This window comes from Motacilla alba, chromosome 4, assembly GCF_015832195.1.
Source record: "Motacilla alba alba isolate MOTALB_02 chromosome 4, Motacilla_alba_V1.0_pri, whole genome shotgun sequence".
Taxonomy (NCBI): domain Eukaryota; kingdom Metazoa; phylum Chordata; class Aves; order Passeriformes; family Motacillidae; genus Motacilla; species Motacilla alba.
Genome location: NC_052019.1, coordinates 756,271 through 775,933, shown reverse-complemented (window position 1 = coordinate 775,933; position 19,663 = coordinate 756,271). Strand labels below are relative to the sequence as shown.

The following is a 19,663-nucleotide window of genomic DNA, read 5'->3' as shown; positions in this document are numbered from 1 at the left end:
GGGAGTGGGCCTGAGGGGTTGTTTGGGAATGGGTCCGAGGGATTGTTTGGGAATGGGACTGAGGGGTTGTTTGTGTCCCTGTGGGTGTCCCTGGGGAAGGGACTGGTGCTGGTGTGAGGTGTCCATCGGGAAGGGGTTTAGGTGCTGTTCTGGATGTCTGAGGAAGGAGTTGTTGTTGGTGTAGGGGTCCATTAGGAAGGAACCCTTATCCATGGGGCATCCTTGGGGAAGAAGGGAGTGCTGGTCTGTGGGCAAAGAGCGCAGGTCAATGTAGGGGAAGATGCAGGCCAGGTGACACTGGAGGTGACAGCATGGAAAGAGGGGTGTCATGGGGTGCCAGGGCGGAAGGAGCAGTGTCTGTGGGAGTGCTGCCATGGAATGCGGGGTGACCGTGGGGCTGTCCGTGGAACAGGGGATCCGTGGGGCTGTCACTGTGGAAGCAGGGCTCTCCATGGGGTGCTGGAAGGAGGGGTGTCCATGGAGGAGCTGGAGTGTAAGGAGGGTTTCCATGGGAGGGTGGGGGGCAGGAAGAGGTGTCTGCGTGGAAACTGGGGTGTCTTTGTGGATGTCGACAGGGAAGCAGGGGGGTCAGTGAGGCATTGGAAGGGAAGCAGGGGTGTCAGTGGGGTGTTGGTAGGGAAGCAGGGGTGTCAGTGGGGTGTTGGTAGGGAAGCAGGGCTGTTGGTAGGGAAGCAGGGGGGTCAGTGAGGCATTGGTAGGGAAGCAGGGGTGTCAGTGGGGTGTCGGTAGGGAAGCAGGGGTGTCGGTAGGGAAGCAGGGGTGTCGATAGGGAAGCAGGGGTGTCGGTAGGGAAGCAGGGGTGTTGGTAGGGAAGCAGGGGTGTCGGTAGGGGTGTCGGTAGGGGTGTTGGTGGGGAAGCAGGGGTGTCGGTAGGGGTGTTGCAGGCGGCCAGCGGGGTGTGTGCAGCCCCCGCCGCCCCCCCGCCGCCGCTTTGCATAGGAGCCCGGCAGTCCCCGGCCCCCGCCCTCCATATAAGCGGCCGGGACGGCGGCGGCCGCACCGGCCCGGCCATGCTGCAGAGCCCGGCGTGCCCCCGGCCCGGGCCGCCGCCCGCCAAGACCCCGTTCCACATCGAAGCGCTGCTGGCCCGGGAGCCGCCGCGCCGCGGCCCCGCCGCCCCCGCGAGCCCCGGGCCGCCCGCCCCGCGCTGGCCCCCGGCGGGACCCGCAGCCGGGCCGGCCCCGGCGGCTGCAGCGGGGCTGGGGCCGCTGCCCGGAGCCGCAGCGTGGGGCTGGCCCTGGCCCTGGCCCGGCGCAGGTGAGCGGGGTCCGGCCGCGCGGGAGCGGGAGCGGGGATGCCGCGCACCGGGATGGGATGCACGGGATGCGGGACGGGATGCGGGACGGGATGCGGGACGGGGTGCGGAGGGCGCTCGGCCGGCACCCGAGCGGGAAAATAACGGGCCCGGGGTCACCCCAGAGCACTTGGGTCCCCGCTGCCGCTGTGCTCTCAACCCTGCAGCCTCCGGAGCAGCCCCGAGCTTTGCGCTGCGGCTGCGGGACAGGGAAGAGGCAGAGGGAAAACTTTCCTTGGAGTTTTTTCCTCTCTCTGTAGGTGACCGGTAGCGAGACCAAAAATGAGCGGTTTCTGTGCGGTTTTTTTGTTTATTTGTTCATTTTTTTTTTTACTTTGCGAGGCAGTTTCTAACACACGTGGTGTCTCTGAACAGTTTGATAAAGAGCCTGTGGTTGATTCCTGGAGATGCTGCAGGATTTTACTGATCCATGATTCAGTCCCCAGTGCGGAACCTGGTGCAGAATATCCAAACTCAGTTTGCATTTGAGATGGAGCCAGGAACTTGGAATGGATTTAATAGTAAAGGGACAGAGCTAAAACCAGTATTGCAGTGCCTGGGCTGGTGGAAGGAGTTGGAGGTGGGAGCCGGATGATCTTTAAGGAGCTTTCCAACCCAAAGCAGTCGGTGGTTCCATGAGATTTTACGGGTGACTTTACACACGCTGGCATTTATTTCTCCTTTCATATATCAGGAAGGCCAGAGTTTTAATCAAAAACCTGCTGTAATTTCCCAAAGCCTCGCTCCCAAAATTAATTTCTTCACCTCTGCTGCTGTGTGTGTCCCTCTTCTCCCAAATTTGCCCTCATCCCTCTCTAATTTCGCTTTCCCTGCGATTTTTCACTCACAGAACTGAAACTGCCAAGTGTTTTGCAGCACTTGGCTCTCACAACTGCATATTTTTAGTGCAGAAGCATCTAAGGAAAATGTTTTTGTTGCTCTGTGGGTAGAATTTGCGCCGTGGTGATGGGTGATTCTGCCTGATCTGTCAGGATCGATTTTCACTGGAACTTTATAAGGACAACGACCAAGTGACCTTAACAAAACATCTCTATTCACAGTATTTGCCTTGAAATTAACTATTCCTTTTAAGCATTCAGAGAGTGATCTTGCTGTTGTCCAGGCACCACCTGCAGTCAGGCCCATATTCCCTGTGTATAAGGAACTCCAGATTTGACCCTGATGCTACAACATTCAGACACCAAAAGAATTTGCTGATCTTTTATTAAGTACTTAGCACAACTATTTAATATATTATTTATTTCACGAGACAGCATCTGCAGAACTGTGTTAATCTTTGTACTGTATCAAACATCCAGGTATGAAAACACAGTTTAACAATTTGCAGAGCGATTTCCACTCAGCGTTTCATGTTGGAAATTACACTTGCTATTATTCTAGCGTTAAAATAGAAACAAAAAGTGATGGGTGAAAAGATTTTCATGATGAAAATAATTTAAAGTGCAATTACGCCTGTTAAGCTGTCAGGTCTCCGTCCCACAAATCCTTAAACACACGCAGAACTTGCACCCAATTAATGAAAATAAGTAGGTCAAGGTGCAGGTTTGTGCCTGGAGAACGTGACAAGATCAGTCATTAAAGGAGAGACAAGTAGCGGGTGTGAATGGGGATCGTTATTGCAGTATTTCCATTAAAGCTACAGAAACCTGCCTTGCCACAATATTTAGGAGCAGCAGAGATGGGAACCATTAACGGCCTGATCCTGCCGGTGCTTTCCACAGGGAGAATCCCTGGTTGTAATTAATCAGTGGGTTACGTAAAGTGAATCTGCTGCTGGAGAAGCCGTGGTGCCGTCAGAGCTGGCCCTCCATGGCTCCTGGGGCTCCTAAACCCTTCAGGCTGTGCTGGGAGCCCTGGAGGAGCTCCCCAGTGCAATCACCCGGGCCTGGAATCACAGAGCTCTTGGGCTGGGAAGGGATTTTCAGGATTTCCAAGGAGCTGCAGGGACATCAGCTGGATCAGGGAGGATGAGGGCTTGGGGAAGGGCAGACCTGCTCTCAGCCAGGTGCCAGTGGCAGTGCTGGTGTTGGATTGTATGTTAATTTATGCTAATTACGGTTATCCTCAGGCCACAGCTGGAGAGCAGACAGCCCAGATACACTGGTTAGTCCTGCTAAATCATCAGCACCCCTGGGAGCTGCACGGGGAGCAGAGCTGCAGGATGTGGTCCTGTGAGAGCTGGATGCTGGACACTGAGCCCGTGTGCCAAGGGAAGGGGAAAACCTGGGGCCAGTCTGGGGTCAGCTCCCCCAAACTTTGAACATTTGTGTGTCGGGGGTTCTGGAAACAGGTGGGATTGGTGTTCTGCAGCTCTCCATGCAATTTATTATCCTGTTACAAAGGTCTCGTGCAGGCAAAGGTCAAATCCTGCCCACCTCACTGGGTGCTGATTTCTTTGGGTCTGGCCACATGTCCAGGACTGTCCTCAGTGGACCCTGAGGGTAAAACCACAGAACAGGCCCTCAAAAGTTCTTCTGCTCCAGCTTTTCATGGGAAAAGGAGCCTGGATGAGATTATCTGGGAAGGGACAGGGCAGGGACATCCCTGCCGGGTTTGGTGCTTCTTTCTCCCGGCTCCTTTAGTGCAGACCCCTTCAATTTTTGCTGCTTTCTCGCAGGTCTGGAGTTGTCTCACTGCGTGGGGACCACCCCGCTGGGTCCCGCGGGGCCTTGGCGGTCGGGGGGGCCCTGCAAGATGAAGAGAGTGCGCACGGTCTTCAAACCAGAGCAGCTGGAGCGGCTGGAGCAGGAGTTCCTCAAGCAGCAGTACATGGTGGGCACGGAGAGGGTGGACCTGGCTGCAACTCTGCATCTCACAGAGACCCAGGTAAGGGATGGGGCAGCCGAGCTCTGGAACTGATCCTGGGGCTGCTCTGTGCTCACGGTCCCACTGGGAAGCCTGGTGGGAGGAGGACACGGTGCAAAGTGACCCGTGGGACACCCTGCTGCCGGGTGACGTTGAAGAGATGTGCCTCGAGTTTGGATGGTTTCTGGATAAGATTTCTGAATCCATGAAGTGGAACAGAAAGCATTCAGGAGCACAGCCTGCTGTGCTTTAGAGTTCGAGCTGGGTTGGTTGCTGTGTCTGCATTGTCACGATCCTCTGGAGACTGTTTCAAGTGTCCTGTTATGACCCTGGATATAATTATTTCCCTGCTCTGCCCTGTGAGTTCCTGCTCCTCCCACAGTGAACTGCTTGTTTAGTGTGGAAAGAAGGAGCCAGGTGGGATCTAAATGCAGCTGGGAAAAAGGGAGAGCAAAACTAATTCTGGGGGACAAGGGGTAATTATCGGGGGTCTCATCATGCCCTGTGGCAACTGCAGTCCTGGCGATGGGTTCAGGGGCACCTCAGGGAGCTGCCTCCTTCACTCCCCTGGCCAGAGCCTTCTCAGTGCAGCTGCTGTCCCCTGATCCCCTCCTGCTCACCTCCTCCTGCTCTCGCTCACTCTTCCCTGAGGGAATAATGCACGTCCCCATTTAAGGAACTCTGCTTTTTGGGTAATCCACCTCGGAAGCACGTGGATTGGAAAAGGATTGGATTAAGCTGTTGTGCCACTTCCCATCCAGGTGAAAGTCTGGTTCCAGAACCGGAGGATCAAGTGGAGGAAGCAGAGCATGGAGCAGAAGGCGGCAAAGCTGTCGCAGTTCGGGGTGATCCAGCCTGCAAGCGCCGACTCCACCGACAGCAAGGACCACGAGGAGGACCCCGTGGACGTGGAGCTTTGAAGAGCCCAGGAGGCTGGGCTGGCTTTTGCTGCCTGGGGACATGTCTGGGCTGCTTTGGTCCAAGTGAGACTGATCTGAGAGCCGGAGCACAGGACTAAACTGCAGCTGGCTGGAAGGAACCCCCCGAATTTCTTTGGCTGCTGTTTGGTAGCCAAGCGCTGTAATTCCTGGGGCTTCATCACTTGATGGCAGGTGATCTCCTGTTTGCTCATGAAGCACCAGGACACACAAGCAGTTTCCAGCAGAGAGGCTGGGGTGACAATCAGGATGTCTCTGGTGCTGGGATGGGAATCACCATGACTGATACTGGGGTGACAATCAGAGGGTGATTCTGACGTTGGGGTGACAACCTGCTGGTTTCTCTGGTGTGGGGGTGACAATCTGCTGGTTTCTCTGGTGTGGGGGTGACAATCAGAAGGTGATTTTGGTGTTGGGGTGACAGAGTGTCTGATGCTGGGCAGGCGATGGGATGCTGTCTCTGATGGCTCTGAGCACAGGAGCATTTCAAACCAGGGTCACTCATGTTATGTGTGGCTGTGTGCTCCACGGAGGAACGAGGAGAATCTCCCTGATCGTTTCTTCCTCTCACCTGACTCCCATGTTTGACATTCGGATCAATCACAACCAGAATACCCCAAACACGGAAGCCTTTTGCTGCCACACTCAGACTCCTGGATGCGAGGAGCAGGGTCTGCCCCTGCCCTGGAGCAAAGTGCCTCCTCCTGTGTGTGCCTTGCTGTGTCTGTGCCTTTTCCATGGCTCCCCAGAGCCGGGTCCGGCCCCTGGCAGTGTGTGTGTCTGGCACTGCTGTCCTTGCCCAGGGTGTGTGTGTGTGTGTGCTGCTGCGGGGAGCCAACCCCGGGCTGGCCGAGGTGCAGGGCTGGAGGCTGCAGTAAAAACCAGCTCCAACAGCTCAGCTGCTGCAGCAGACAGCCCCCTGCCCCGCGGCCAGATGTGCCACTGCGGCCCAGACGCAGGCAGCTGCTCTGTTCTCTCCTCATTATCCACACAGGTGCCCTGGGACACAGCACCTGCAGCGCTCCCAGCACATCTGGAGCAGCCTGATGCGGTTAACAGCTGGATTTTTGGGGGTAGGGAGGGCTTTGGGGGACCAGGACTAAGGGCTCAGGCTGTCACCTTGCCTTCCTACGCTGCCCAGGGCAGCAGCCACCACGGCCCATCAGCTCAGGATAATTTGTCCCGTCTCTTTCTGACCTAGAACACTGTATATCACTTTACTCTTATATTGTTATTTATAGAAATACCTTTCTTTTTTTTTTTTTGCCTTGATACGTGTTACTTATTTATTTGCTTTGTCTCTTGATAAAAATTGAGTTAATTTTAAAAAGAGAGATGGAATGAGTGTAAAAACGAAAAACAGATGGAAAAATTTCCAAGTACTCACTATAGTTTTCAATTGAAATTAGTAAAAAAAAAAACAAACAAACCAAAAAACAAAACAAACCAACAAAACAAACCAAAAATATATTTTCATCTTTCTCAAAAAGGGTTTGAGGGGTTTTTTCTTAATAAACTATTTTGGACAAAATATATGCAAAAGCTCCTTTTTTTCAATTGATTGATGACCCCATATCAAAGTAGATGAAGGGAGTTACTATCTCTGGGCTGGTTCCTGCCGAGACAAAACTACATTTTCAGGAAGAGCAGTCATGCCAGGTGAGTATGGGGTGCTCAGGCTCCTGGAGAACAAGAACCTGTGTCTGCAGGTGGATGTGGCCAAACCTCTGCAGCTCCTGCTCTGCCAGCCTGAGGGGCTGGAGCATGGCCAGGGCAGGGAATGGAGCTGGGAAGGGGCTGTAGAGTTCCCGAGGGAGCTGGGAAGGGATGGAGAGTTCCTGAAGGAGCTGGGAAGGGGCTGCAGAGTTCCCGAGGGAGCTGGGAAGGGGCTGCAGAGTTCCCGAGGGAGCTGGGAAGGGGCTCAGCCTGGAGCAAAGGAGGCTCAGGGGGCCCTTGTGGCTCTGCACAGCTCCTGCCAGGAGGGGACAGCCGGGGGGGTCGGGCTCTGCTCCAGGGAACAGGGACAGGAGAGGAATCCCAGGATCACTGAGGCTGGAAAATCTCTCCAAGGTCACCAGCCGTGCCCGATCCCCCCTTGTCCCCAGCCCAGAGCTCTGAGTGCCCTGTCCAGGCCTTCCTTGGACATCTCAGGGCACAGGAACTCCAAACCACCCTGGGCAGCCCCTGCCAATGCCCATTCCACCCCTTTCCATGGAGAAATTTCTTGAGGAAATGGCCTCAGGTTGTGACAGGGGAAGTTTATATTGGGTATTGGGGAAAATTAATTCACAGGAAGGGCTGTGCAGCCCTGGCACAGCTGCAGTGGTGGAAATCCCATCTCTGGAGGGGTTTAAAAGCCGTGTGGATGTGGCACTTGGGGACAAGGCTCAGGTGTGGCCTTGGCAGCGCCAGGGAACATTGGACTCATTAGTCTTAGAGGGCTTTTCCCACATAAATATCCCATGAATCGCTGAGGATGTAATGCTGAGTGGCAGCAGCATTGCCCCACCTGTGCCTTGTCCTTGTGGTCCCTGCCATGGGCACAGTGTGATGGAGCACAGCCTGCTGGCTCCACCGGCCCTGGATCCCACAGCACGGCCGGGGGACGTGGCCCTGGCAGCCTGTTTGTCCCTTGTCCCCATGCCAGCTGGCCGGAGCAGTGGCCAGCCCTGCGGCCACGCCGAGGGTCAGCGGCCAGGCCTGAGGCCATGCTCCAGCTGCTGGCCGGGGGATGGAGGCGGCAGCTCCTGCCTTGATACCCGGTGTGGTGTCCCCGCCACGAGCCGACAGTGACATCTAGTGACACCGAAGCACTGCCCAAAGCCTCGAACACAGAATCGTCCCGAGCTCCCAGCCCTGCTCCCGCCGCCTGGCCCGCGAGGAGCGGGGCTGCGCCGCGGCGCTGTGAATAGTAAATACAATCAAACCCGCGTTTCCGGGGACTTTAAGGCTTTGCAGACCCCCAAGCAGGAGGCAGCGAGGGCAGAGCGGCCACAGTAGCGTGTTTTGAAGGCGTTTTTGGGGGAAGTCGCTCTAGTTTGGGGTGCGCAGGGCAGTGGGCGATGCCTCCTCTCTCCCCGAGGGGAGACCTCAAGGTGAGGGGGGAACTTGTGCCCGACAGGGCTGTGACGGCTATTCCTCTACCATTAAATAATAACAACTGACTGGGGAGAGGCAGCAAACTCCTGTGCGATCTGGGGTGGCAGCGGCAGCGCCCCGGCCCCGTTTTGGGGTGTTTTGGCGGTGTTTCGGGGTGTTTTGGCGCTGTTTTCAGACGCTGGCCGGGGGCTGTGCAAGGGGGGCCAAGATGGCCGCCGGCCCCGCGCCCCGCGGCTGAGGGGGGCGATGGCGAGCGCGGAGCCCTGAGGGGCGCAGGGGGCGGAGGAGGAGGAGGAGGAAGAGGAGGAGGAGGAGGAGGAAGAGGAAGAGGCGCTGCCCGGCGGGTCAGGGCGGGGAAGTCGCCGCCCGAAGATGGCGGCCGCGGCGGGGCCACACGCCGGGGCTGCGGCGGAGGCGCGGTTCATCAGCAGCGCCAAGGTGAGCAGCCCGCGGTGTCCCCTCCGTGAGGGTCCCTCCCTTGCCGCCCAGCCCGGGGGCGCAGGGAGTGGAAGCCCGCAGGGATGGAGGGCACGGAGGGATTCCCTCAGCTCCCGGGGATGACTCGGCTTCGGGCGCGTCCCTGAGCCGCGGCTGTCCCTCGGCAGGGAAAGGGCTTGTTCGCCACCAGAAACATCCGCAAAGGGGAAACAGTCTTCGTGGAGAGGCCGGTGGTGTCATCCCAGTTCCTCTGGAATGCTCTGTACAACTACCGAGGTGAGCGGCTGGCGCTGGTGGCATGTCCCCATCGCTGTCGCCTGTCCCACTGGGGTGACCGCGGGCCCGCAGAGGTACCGAGGGAAGGGTTTGGGTTTGTCTTAGCCCTGTAAAGGTGGCCCTGCTGCCGTTACTGCCTTTGCACTAAACTGTTGACAAGTTCAGGTGTCATCTGAGGGATGGTGACTTCCGTCAGCTCTGGAGGAATGTGCCAGGTGCCACCATAAAATCTTGGAATGGGTTGGGTTGGAAGGGGCCTTAAAGATCATATTCCACCCCTAGCGTGGGTAGGGACACCTTGCCCTAGCCCGGGTTGCTCCAGTCCCCATCCCCTTGTTCCTCTCTGGTGTTGGTACCAGTTGTGTTGCCTTGCCCTGGGTTCTGGTCCCTTTGCTTTCCAAAGGCTTTCCTGTGGCATCCATCCATCCATCCACTCATCCATCCATCCTCCCATCCTTTCATGCATGCATGCATCCATCCATCCATCCATCCATCCATCCATCCATCCATCCATCATCCACCCATCCCTCCATCCCTCCACCCACCCACGCTCCCCTCCTGTCTCCCCACAGCCTGTGATCACTGCCTGCGGGCTCTGGAGACGGCCGAGGAGAACGCCCAGCGCCTGCTGGGGAAGAGCTCCCTGGTGCTGCCTCACCCTGAGCAGTGCAGCATCCGGAAGGACCTGCACCAGCAGTGTCCCCGCTGCCAGGTACGGGACTCTCAGGAGGCACCGTGCTCTCCTTGGGATCCTTGAGTCCTTCCCATGCATCCAGGCTCTTGTGCTGTCTGCCTTTCCCTGCCACGGCCAAAGAGCCGGGGCTCTGCTGGTCAGGGAGGGAGCACAGCTGGCTCAGCTGGATCTGGGAGCCCCTTTTCCTGCTGCCTCAGTGCCAGCGCTGTCCCCTCGCTCTAGGTGACGTACTGCAGTGCAGAATGCAGGCAGGCAGCTCTGGAGCAGTACCACCAGGTCCTCTGCCTCGGCCCGTCCCGGGACGACCCCACGCACCCCCTCAACAAGCTGCAGGAGGCGTGGAGGTAGGGCCTGACCTGCCTGTGGCTCCACGGGCAAGGGAGGTGGCTCTCCTGGGCTGGCTCCTTGCTGTGCCTCCCTGCACAAGGTGGCTGGAGGGTGGGGTGGCCGTGGGACACTGCCCGGCTCTTTCTCCTGGTTGGGTGTTGTGATGTTGGCAGCCCAAGGGTTTGGACACGCAGCTGAGCACTCCTTATCTTTCTCCCACTGAAGAGCCACAAAGCGCTGAGCTGCACACATCCCTCACTGCTGCGGTTTCAGGGTGCTCCTGCAGATCTCCAGCCTCTGGGAGATCCTCCTTGTAGCATCCCATGGGCCCATTTCTGTCCCTGCTTTTAGAAATAATGGTTTCAGAGGGGATAAGCAACATCCCTGACCCAAATCGTGTCCCAAGCCCCAGCAGAGTGAGCAGGATGGAGGGGGATTGTTGGTGTGGGTGGAACAGGAAGGTGGGTGCAGGTTTCTCTCCACTGGACCCCCACAGAGCGATGCTGCACTGAGCACTTGGGTGTGCTGGATCAGAGCAGGCCTGTCCACACATATGGCAGCTGCCTCTGCCTCCCTCCAGCTTTTCATTCCCGTGCCAGCCCTGATCTGCTCATCCCTTCTCCATTTGAATCCCACAGAAACATGCATTACCCCCCAGAGACCTCCAGCATCATGCTGATGGCCAGGATGGTCGCCACCATCAAGCAGGTAGGGCGGGTGGTTTGTTACCCCACTGTGGATGCTATTGCCAAGGCTCTGATTCCTTGGCCTGGCTTTCTCAGCATTTATTCTGACAATCCTCCCTCTCTCCGGGCTGGGGAGGAAAGCGGCGTTGGTGCACTGCCTCTGCTTGACTCTTTTGTCAGGCTAAAGACAAGGAGTGGTGGATCAAGGCCTTCTCCCAGTTCTGCAACAAGACGGCAAATGAAGAGGAGGAGATTGTGCACAAGCTGCTGGGGGACAAATTTAAGGTAAGACCCAGCAGCTCCTCAATCCTCGAGCCTTCCTTCTCCTTCCTGTGTCTGTGAGCCCACAGATGCAAAAGCCTCATTACAGCAGGGTTAGGAAGCCCTGGAAACTCCAGGCTGAAAGGGAGGGCCCTGACAGTGAGGAAGTGGTTGCTCAGAGGGTTTTGGCCTTGTGATGCTTTCATGGGATGTGCTGCTCCTTCCTGTGGGGGAGACGTTCCTGCTGTGGGCTGGGACACTGTGATATTTAGCTGCTGAGTGGGTGGCTTTTGCTGCTAAAAGGGGTGGATTTCACGGCTGTGAGGGCAGCAGCCTCCAGCCATGCAGGGCAGGCCGGGGAGCCCGAGTCCCTCTGGAGCCTCTGGCCTGTGCTGGGCTCGGCCTCAGCCCGGGGCTGGCACCCACAGCACCCCCACCCTGACCACGCTCTGTGTCCCGCCAGGGCCAGCTGGAGCTGCTGCGCCTGCTCTTCACCGAAGCCCTTTATGATGAATATCTCAGCAGGGTGAGTGGATCTGCCTCCCAGATAGCCCAGCTAGGGGCTTCCCCTAGCTGGCCAGGGCTTCCCCTGGTTCCTTGCACCCCCCACAGCTCCCTGTGGCGTTCCAAGCATTGCAGAGCGAGGTGCTCCTGCAGGTGCCTGGCCTCAGTTGCTTTGTCTGTCCCTTCTGCAGTGGTTCACTCCAGAAGGCTTTCGATCCCTCTTTGCCCTCGTCGGGACCAACGGCCAAGGCATAGGAACCAGGTACTGGGGCTTTGTGGCTGCTCCTGGCAGGCAGTGGAGAGGCGGAGTGTCAATGGCTGGGTTTGAGAGATGGGGAGAGAGAGGCACACTTAAAAATCTTCATCTTGGCTGTGTCCAACCCTTTCACATCCCTCTGCCAGACCTTGGCTGCTCAGAGCCACCTTGGATCTCTCTGCGAGGTCCCACTGTGTGCTGAGAGCACTGTGGGACTGTAGAAATGTCCTGCTGTTTCTGACAGCACTGTGGCACTGTCACAGTGTCCCCCTGCTCCCCGGGCACTGTGGCACTGTGGCAGTGTCCCCTTGCTCCCCAAGCAATGTGGCACTGTGACAGTGTCCCCCTGCTCCCCAAGCACTATGGGACTGTGACAGTGTCCCACTGCTCCCCAAGCACTGTGGCACTGTGGCAGTGTCCCCCTGCTCCCCAAGCACTGTGGCACTGTGACAGTGTCTCCCTGCTCCCCAGGCACTGTGACAGGGTCCCCCTGCTCCCCAGGCACTGTGGCACTGTGACATGTCCCCTGTTCCCCAGGCACTGTGGCAGTGTCCCCCTGCTCCATGACCCACTGTGGCACTGTGGCAGTGTCCCCGTGCTCCATGACTCACTGTGGCACTGTGGCAGTGTCCCCCTGCTCCATGACTGTGGCACTGTGGCAGTGTCCCCCTGCTCCCCAGGCACTGTGGCAGTGTCCCCCTGTTCCCTGTGGCACTGTGGCACTGTGGCAGTGTCCCCTGCTCCCCGGGCACCGTGGCACTGTGGCAGTGTCCCCTGCTCCCCGGGCACCGTGGCACTGTGACATGTCCCCTGTTCCCCAGGCACTGTGGCAGTGTCCCCCTGCTCCATGACCCACTGTGGCACTGTGGCAGTGTCCCCCTGCTCCCCAGGCACTGTGGCAGTGTCCCCCTGCTCCCCAGGCACTGTGGCACTGTGGCAGTGTCCCCCTGCTCCCTGGGCACCGTGGCACTGTGACATGTCCCCTGTTCCCCAGGCACTGTGGCAGTGTCCCCCTGCTCCATGACCCACTGTGGCACTGTGGCAGTGTCCCCCTGCTCCCCGGGCACCGTGGCACTGTGGCATGTCCCCTGTTCCCCCAGCTCCCTGAGCCAGTGGGTGCACGCGGGCGACGCGCTGGAGCTGCCCGTGCTGCAGCGGGAGGAGCTGGACGCCTTCATCGACCAGCTCTACAAGGACATTGAGAAGGGTGAGGCTCTGGGGGTGCAGGGGCAGGGCAGGCAGCCTCGGGATGCCAGTCTTCGTCGAGGGAAAGGCTCTTGGGACATCCCTGCGCCGTGCTGGCTGTGGCTGTTCGTGCCGATGGACGTTCCTTGGTGCTCGTGTGTGAAGAGCTGGAATGGAGCATGCAGAGCTGTGACCCCTCTCTCTGTGCTGCAGAGTCGGGAGAGTTCCTCAACTGCGAGGGATCGGGGCTCTACGTGCTGCAGAGCTGCTGTGAGTAACACAAGGACGGGCAGGAAAACCAGTACTGGGGAGGGAAATGTCCCGTGCTAGGCTGGCTCACCTCTTCCTCTGGAGAAAGGGGTCTGTGCTTGCCATCCGTGGGATGGGATGGTGGATGGGATGGGTACTGCTCTGTGTTCCCTGGCTCTTTGCCCAGCTGTGGAGTGGCCAGTCCTGCCTGGGGTGCACTCAGGTGTGCTGTGGTTCCAGGAGCCACTGAGGCATTTAGCAGAGATTGTATTGCCTGTAGGTAACCACAGCTGCATCCCCAATGCTGAGACATCCTTCCCAGAAAACAACTTCCTCCTGCATCTCACTGCTCTGGAGGACATCGAAGCCGGAGAGGTGAGACAGCAGGGCCTGGGTGGACCTGAGGTGACATCACACCTTGGCATCATCCCCGTGTCCCCTACATCCTCCATGGACCCCAGCCCCAAAACCTCCTGTGTCCTGCATCACCTTGGCAGAGGAATTCAATCGCCATCCCGTGTAGGGGCTGCCAGACCCCCTGTTTCTGCCTGATTCTGAGAGGGACTGGGGCAAATCCTGCTGCTTTGGGGTCATGGGGAGGATTCTGAGCCCAGCCCATTTCTGTTTGCTGCCAGGAGATCTGCATCAGTTACTTAGACTGCTGTCAGAGGGAGCGGAGCAGACACAGCCGCAACAAGATACTCAGGTAGGGGCTGCCTGGAGCCACCTGGGGGGACCTCACACCCTTGACACCCTGAACAGTCCATCAGGGCAGCATCCCCACCCCGGGGCTGTGTGTGCCTTGGGGTGTGGCTGCTGTGACCCTCGGTGGGCTCGTGGCAGGGGGTGTGTGCAGCACGTGGTGCTTCTGGTGCTTCGAGCCCCTTGTAATGTGTTGTAGGATTTGGCTTCCCCCCTCTCTCTGCAGGCTTACACCTGCAGACCCTTCCTTTTCCTTCTCTGTCCCTCAAGGGTAGGGGTTCCTGCTGGGGGTCACTGTCCCCCTGTCCCATCACCCCTGTGGGGCTGAGAAATCCCCCTCTCCACCTGGGGTGCCTTTACCCCGAGCCAGCGGGATGGAGCCCCCAAACTCCTCTGGGTGTGACACATTTAGCCCCTTCCCGGCTGTTCTCTTCCCCACCCCTGCCCAGCAGCAGTGTGGGAGTGTAGCAGTGTCCACACCATCCCTCTGTCTCCTGCCTGCCCACCTGCCAGGGAGAACTACTTGTTCACCTGCTCGTGTCCCAAGTGCCTCGCGCAAGCCGACGACGCCGACGTGACGTCGGACGAAGAGGAGGAGGGTGAAGGAGAGACGGACGATGCCGAGCTGGAGGATGAGATGACTGATGTGTGATCCTGGCCCCGGGCCGGAGGAGAGGGAAGAAGGGATGGGACGGGAAGGGAAGGGCCTGGAGGAGGCTCCTCCAAGAGGCAGCAGCTTTAATTCGGAGCAGGGTTGTGTCGTGGGGTCGGGTGGGCGCCGCGTGCCGAGGTGCCGGAGCGGGGCAGCCGGGAGCCGGAGGCAGGCCCTGCTCCCGCCTGCCCGTGTTGTCCCTGTGCGTGTGTGTGTGTGTGTCAGGCTGTCCCTGTCCTCCCTGCGGGGACAAGCCGTGAGCCGGTGGCCCTCCAGCACATCCCAGTTCCCGGTGGGGCTGGCTGGTGCTTGCAGGGGAGGCTGGAGGAGAGTGGCATCCAGCCAGCCCCTGGGACACCACGCTGGTCACCGGGGAGCTGGCTCCGCCGTGTCTGTGCAGGCTGTGGATGTGGAGGAGCTTGTCCTTCCCAGCTGCAGGGACAAGGGGAATGCGTGTGTGTGTGTCCGTGTGTCTGTGCACGAGGGTACTATTTAATGTCTATATTAGCACTATCTACACCCTGTGGAGCTGGGGCCCGTATATATCCTCCATCCCATGCCTTGGCCAGCCGTGGGGGGCAGCAGGATCTCGCAGGGGATGCCTTGCAGGGTGGCCCAGAGCTCGAGTCCAGCAGAGAGAGCAGAGCTGGCCCTGCAGACACCTCCTTCCCAGCTGGGCCCATCCTTCCCGAGACACAGAGCCCCGGGCTGCAGGAGCGTGTGGGGATGGAGAATGGCCGGGAGCTGGCACGGCCTGGGTGTCATCCCAAACCCAGAAGACATTTTGGGTTTTGTAGGGAGGGAGCTGTCCCTCCCTTCAGCCGCCCGTGGGACAAGGATGTGCCTGGGGCTGCAGCACGTGCTGGGTGCTTCCCTGCACCCAGTGCTCCCACATGGAGATGTGCCAGCGCAGAGCGGCCCCCTGGATGTCCCCTTGTCACCCGTGCCATGCGCCACCCTCAAGGCCACCATGCAGCAGTGTCCCTGTGTGCAGACCACGTGGCTGGAGGGACAATGGCTCCAAGTGACAGGCCACGCACTGGGGATGCAGCGGGGTCATTTCCATCCTCCGTGGATTTTGGGGAGCTGCGTTCCTGCTGCCGTGGCAGCTGGATTGTGGGACCGAGGGTGGCACACCTGCGACACTGCCATCACCGCCAGCCCTGCCTCCTGCTGCTTGTCCCCAGCCGTCCTGGGCCACACCCCCTTCAGTGTTCCTAATAAACCGAGACTGGTGACAGCTGGGGCCCTGTGCTTTGCATTGCTGGGTGCTGAGGGCAGAGAGGGCTGCGAGCCAGGGGCTGGGGCTGTGGGGACACGGGGCTGGGGGAACAGGCACCTGTGCAAGCGTGGGCTCTGGATTCCTGACCAGCCACCCCTGCTGGAGGCTGTGCTGTCCCATGAGGCTCTGACTGAGCCCTGCCCCAGCTGCAGGAGGCACTTGGAGAATTTTACTAGGAAAAAATTTGAGGATGAGATTTATCCCTTCATCTGCTGACTGCTGGAAATAAAAGAGAAACTTTCCTTCCTCTAAAACTTAACTCAGACTTCATTAGCTCAGACAAAAATATACAGACATCGGGTGAGCCCTGCTGGCACAGACCAAGCCTGTATCGCTCTCCCCCATCCCTGCCAGTCCTGCATCCCTCCAAATCAGCAGCACAAGGTCAGATGTTTCCAGGGAAGTGCTGGCCTGCTCTGGGCCCTCACCTCCCTCCCACACAGCCACAGCTCGGTGCCAGGCTCAAGGCTCCCCGTGGCATTGGTGTTTGCCCGTGGCCACGCACCGGTGCCAGCAGAAAGATCTCCCTGTGGCCGAGTCCAGCGGGATCTCTGGAGCATGTTGGGATCCTTTCCTCAAACCTGGTCCTTAGGGCAGGATCCTGGAATGCACCAGGAAGTCCTAGATCCGCCACAGCCTCCTGCTGCTACCAGAAGGTCCAGGGGGGCTGCATCATCTCGTAGGTGGGAATGCTGGTGACGTTGACAGGAATGGAGATGACGGCCCAGGGGAGCCCGTGCTGCTCCAGGGAGCGCCTGATCATGTACCTGGGGGGATGGAGGGGTGACAGCTGTTCCCAAGCTGCCAGGGCTGGGAGAGTGCAGCCAGAGCCGAGCACAAGCCACAGCCCAGCTCCAACTCTGCCCGTTAACCAGGACTGAACCCAACTCGAATAATTATTAAATTCCAGCATTTCCTCTCGCTGGGGTCTGAGCCCCTCGGACTTCCCCTGTGATCCAGGCACATTTCCCATCACTGCGCCCCAGCTCCACTGCATTTCCTGCTGCATCCTAACCCAAGTGCATTTCCCCTCCCGTTTGTGATCCTGCTGCGTTTCCCCTGTGCTCCCCTCGCTCTGGGTGCCTGTCACCCTCTCCCCTCCATGGTCCAGCAGCATTTCCCCTTTCCCTTTAGCACCCTAAATTACAGAACTGCACCTCCCTGCTGTGAGGGACGGGGCTGTCACTGGGCTCTTGGAGCCGTGCCACCCCGGGAAGCACCCGGGCACGTACCCGTCCCTGCCCAGCAGGAAGAGCGCGGGGATGTCGGCCGTGCGCCGCGAGCTGTCCTGGATCATCTCGATGTAGAAGCTGTCGTTGTCGTAGGCGTTGTCGGCGATGATGACGGCCCGCCCGCCGTGCTCCTGGATCACTCGTGTCTTGGACAGGAACGAGCAGCCCCTGTGCCACAGAGGGACCACGCTGTCACCAACCCGGGGTGGCCACGGGTAGCTCCAGAGCCTGCACCTGCCACAGCTGGCCTGGAGACACCCAAACTAGGGATCGGCTCCCTGATTCCACACCTCCTCCAAACCCCGCTCCTCTGAGTCTGATTTTAGGTACAAGCCACCTACACTCCACTCCTAAAAAAATGAAATAAAATCTTGAAATGGTTTGGCTTGGAAGAAACCTTAAACACCATCCAATGCCACCCCTGCCATGGCAGGGACACCTTCCACCGTCCCAGGCTGCTCCAAGCCCCAGTGTCCAACCTGGCCTTGGAGCATATCCCCTCCAGGGATATGAGGCATCCAGGATTTCTTTGGGCAGCCTGCGCCAGGGCCTCACCACTCACAGAGAAGAGTTTCTTTGCCACTGTCTAATCTAAACCTACTCTCTTTCAATCTAATCCCAGGCAGCGTCTTTTCTACCTCGCCACAGGCTAAAAAACACAAGATGCAATTCTCCGGGGTAGGAACACCCTCGCATTTTCCTGGTTTATCTGTGTGGGGAAAGCCCCGGGATGAATCCGGAGGTGATGGGGAGATGTGGCAGCGCTCCCCTCCTGCCCAGCAGGGTCCCCCGGCAGCTGCCACCATGCCAGACCTACCCCCTCTCCACCAAGGCGATCTGGTCCTGGATGAAGACGCCATTGTTCAGCTCTCCGCAGGCCTCCGGAGGATCCGCCGGCACCAGGTGGATCTGCTCGTACCTTGTGTTCTCCGAGGAGACAGGCAGGGTGAGCCGGGCGTGGAGCTGCTCCCCCTCCCCAGCCCTGCTCATCCCTCTGCGGGAGATTTTGGGCTCCCACATTCAGGGACGCCAGCCCCGGAGCCAATCCCCGCCTCTGGAATCCTGCTGAGGCCAGGGATGCTCGTGGGAGAGCAAGGAGCTCCATTCCAATCAAAACCCCAAACCACGGAGTGCCAGCAAGGAGCAGCGTTGGGATGGAGGGAGCCAAAGTGGCAAACTGAGTTTTGAATACTTACAAACACGCCGCCGAAATCCTTGGCTGGGGTGGCAGTGAAGATGTAGCGGATGTCTCCGGGGCTCAGCACTTGGAAGTACAAATACTCATGGATGCGTAATCCTGGGAGGGAAAGGACAGGGCTGAGGCAGGGGAAACTAAAGGCAAAACCCCTGAGAAAAGGGGAAAGGTCCCACTTAGCACTCCTGAGCCATGGGGAAGAGAACAGCCCCCCAGCAATGCCAAATCCTGGCTCAGGACCTAAAATGCCCCAAAGGTTTTGGGGTGTTCCAAGGGCAGATGGGGCAGTTCCAGGGGCTGAGAGGGGATGGGGGCGAGAAAAGCACCGGGACTGGGGTGCTAAGGGGAAAGGGGAAATGCTGCTGGACCATGGAGGGGAGAGGGGTGACAGGCACCCAGAGCGAGGGGAGCACAGGGGAAACGCAGCAGGATCACAAACGGGAGGGGAAATGCCCTCGGGTTAGGATGCAGCAGGAAATGCAGTGATGGGAAACGTGCCTGGATCACAGGGGAAGTCCGAGGGGCTCAGACCCCAGCGAGAGGAAATGCTGCTGGATTGGGGTGCTGGGTGAGGAAATGCACACGCATCCAGCTGCACAGAGGGAACTGCACCAGGATGGGGATGCAGGAGGGGAAATGCACCCGCGCTGGGATGCAGGAAAGGAAGTGCAGAAAAGGAAATGCATCCGGATGGGGGCGCAGGAGGGGAAACGCACCCGGATCGGGATGTAGGAGGAGAAACGCAATTAGGTGGGGGAGCAGCGAGGGGAAATGCCCCCGCACCCCGATACGGGTACCGGAGATGAACCGCAACGGGGCCGGGCTGCCGGGAGGGGAAATACACCGGGAGAGAGACACGGGAGGAAAATACACCGGGATACAGAGAAATACACCGGGATACGGACACAGGAGGGGAAATACACCGGGATACGGACACGGCACGGGAAAGACACCGGGATACAGAGAAATACACCGGGATACGGACAGAGGAGGGGAAATACACCGGGAGGAGGACACCGGAGGGAAATACACCGGGATACAGAGAAATACACCGGGATACGGACACGGCACGGGAAATACACCGGGATACAGACACGGGAGGGGAAATACACCGGGAGAGAAACACGGGAGGGGAAATACACCGGGATACAGACACAGGAGCGAAATACACCGGGATACAGAGAATTGCACCGGGATACAGACACAGCAGACGAACCGCAGCGGGGCCGAGCTGCCGGGAGGGGAAATACGCCGGGATGGCGGCGCGCCGAGCGGGGAGGCGGCCGGCGCGGGCTGCCTGGGGTGTGTGGGCGGCGCGAGGTCCCGGTGGCGGCCGCTGTCCCCGCTCCGAGCCTCCCCCGTCCCTCACTCACCGCGGGCCGGCCCGCAGCAGACGCACAGCCAGAGCCAGAGCCAGAGCAGCATGGCTGCGCCGCGCCCCGCCCGCCGGCCCGCCCCGCGCTCCGCATTGGCGGACGGGCTCACCGCGTTCCTTTCCATTGGTCTGCGCCGCCATCAATCACGCGTGGGCCGGCGCGGGCGGCTC

General features: G+C 59.0%; 3 protein-coding genes across 3 annotated transcripts; 2 read left to right on the top strand and 1 right to left on the bottom strand.

The window, feature by feature from the left end:
- The first annotated feature begins 1,031 nt into the window (after nt 1–1,031).
- NOTO (notochord homeobox) lies at nt 1,032–5,061 on the top strand. Its single transcript, XM_038135526.1, has 3 exons — nt 1,032–1,278; nt 3,954–4,162; nt 4,903–5,061. The coding sequence occupies exons 1-3, from the start codon at nt 1,032–1,034 to the stop codon at nt 5,059–5,061; spliced, it is 615 nt and encodes a 204-aa protein (XP_037991454.1).
- Nucleotides 5,062–8,470: 3,409 nt separating this feature from the next.
- On the top strand, nt 8,471–14,447 carry SMYD5 (SMYD family member 5). Its single transcript, XM_038136094.1, has 13 exons — nt 8,471–8,616; nt 8,784–8,892; nt 9,465–9,604; nt 9,809–9,930; nt 10,552–10,621; nt 10,780–10,884; nt 11,324–11,386; nt 11,556–11,626; nt 12,721–12,827; nt 13,019–13,075; nt 13,335–13,429; nt 13,690–13,760; nt 14,270–14,447. Exons 1-13 carry the CDS (start codon nt 8,551–8,553, stop codon nt 14,406–14,408), a joined length of 1,215 nt encoding a protein of 404 aa, XP_037992022.1. The 5' UTR covers nt 8,471–8,550; the 3' UTR covers nt 14,409–14,447.
- A 1,489-nt stretch (nt 14,448–15,936) lies between these two features.
- PRADC1 (protease associated domain containing 1) lies at nt 15,937–19,632 on the bottom strand. Its single transcript, XM_038136095.1, has 5 exons — nt 19,491–19,632; nt 18,119–18,219; nt 17,740–17,849; nt 16,923–17,090; nt 15,937–16,457 (listed from the first exon to the last, which is right to left on the bottom strand). The coding sequence occupies exons 1-5, from the start codon at nt 19,615–19,617 to the stop codon at nt 16,337–16,339; spliced, it is 627 nt and encodes a 208-aa protein (XP_037992023.1). The 5' UTR covers nt 19,618–19,632; the 3' UTR covers nt 15,937–16,336.
- Nucleotides 19,633–19,663: the final 31 nt, after the last annotated feature.

Excerpts from the sequence above, each read along its gene's own strand:
- SMYD5 (XM_038136094.1), top strand. The coding sequence starts at position 8,551 with ATGGCGGCCGCGGCGGGGCCACACGCCGGGGCTGCGGCGGAGGCGCGG. Across the intron at positions 10,622-10,779 it reads TGGTCGCCACCATCAAGCAG|GCTAAAGACAAGGAGTGGTG; the intron begins GTAGGGCGGGTG and ends CTCTTTTGTCAG. Across the intron at positions 10,885-11,323 it reads TGCTGGGGGACAAATTTAAG|GGCCAGCTGGAGCTGCTGCG; the intron begins GTAAGACCCAGC and ends GTGTCCCGCCAG.
- PRADC1 (XM_038136095.1), bottom strand. The coding sequence starts at position 19,617 with ATGGAAAGGAACGCGGTGAGCCCGTCCGCCAATGCGGAGCGCGGGGCG. Across the intron at positions 17,850-18,118 it reads AGGATTTCGGCGGCGTGTTT|AACACAAGGTACGAGCAGAT; the intron begins GTAAGTATTCAA and ends GTCTCCTCGGAG. Across the intron at positions 17,091-17,739 it reads ATCGCCTTGGTGGAGAGGGG|GGGCTGCTCGTTCCTGTCCA; the intron begins GTAGGTCTGGCA and ends TCTGTGGCACAG.
- NOTO (XM_038135526.1), top strand. The coding sequence starts at position 1,032 with ATGCTGCAGAGCCCGGCGTGCCCCCGGCCCGGGCCGCCGCCCGCCAAG. Across the intron at positions 1,279-3,953 it reads CTGGCCCTGGCCCGGCGCAG|GTCTGGAGTTGTCTCACTGC; the intron begins GTGAGCGGGGTC and ends GCTTTCTCGCAG. Across the intron at positions 4,163-4,902 it reads TGCATCTCACAGAGACCCAG|GTGAAAGTCTGGTTCCAGAA; the intron begins GTAAGGGATGGG and ends CTTCCCATCCAG.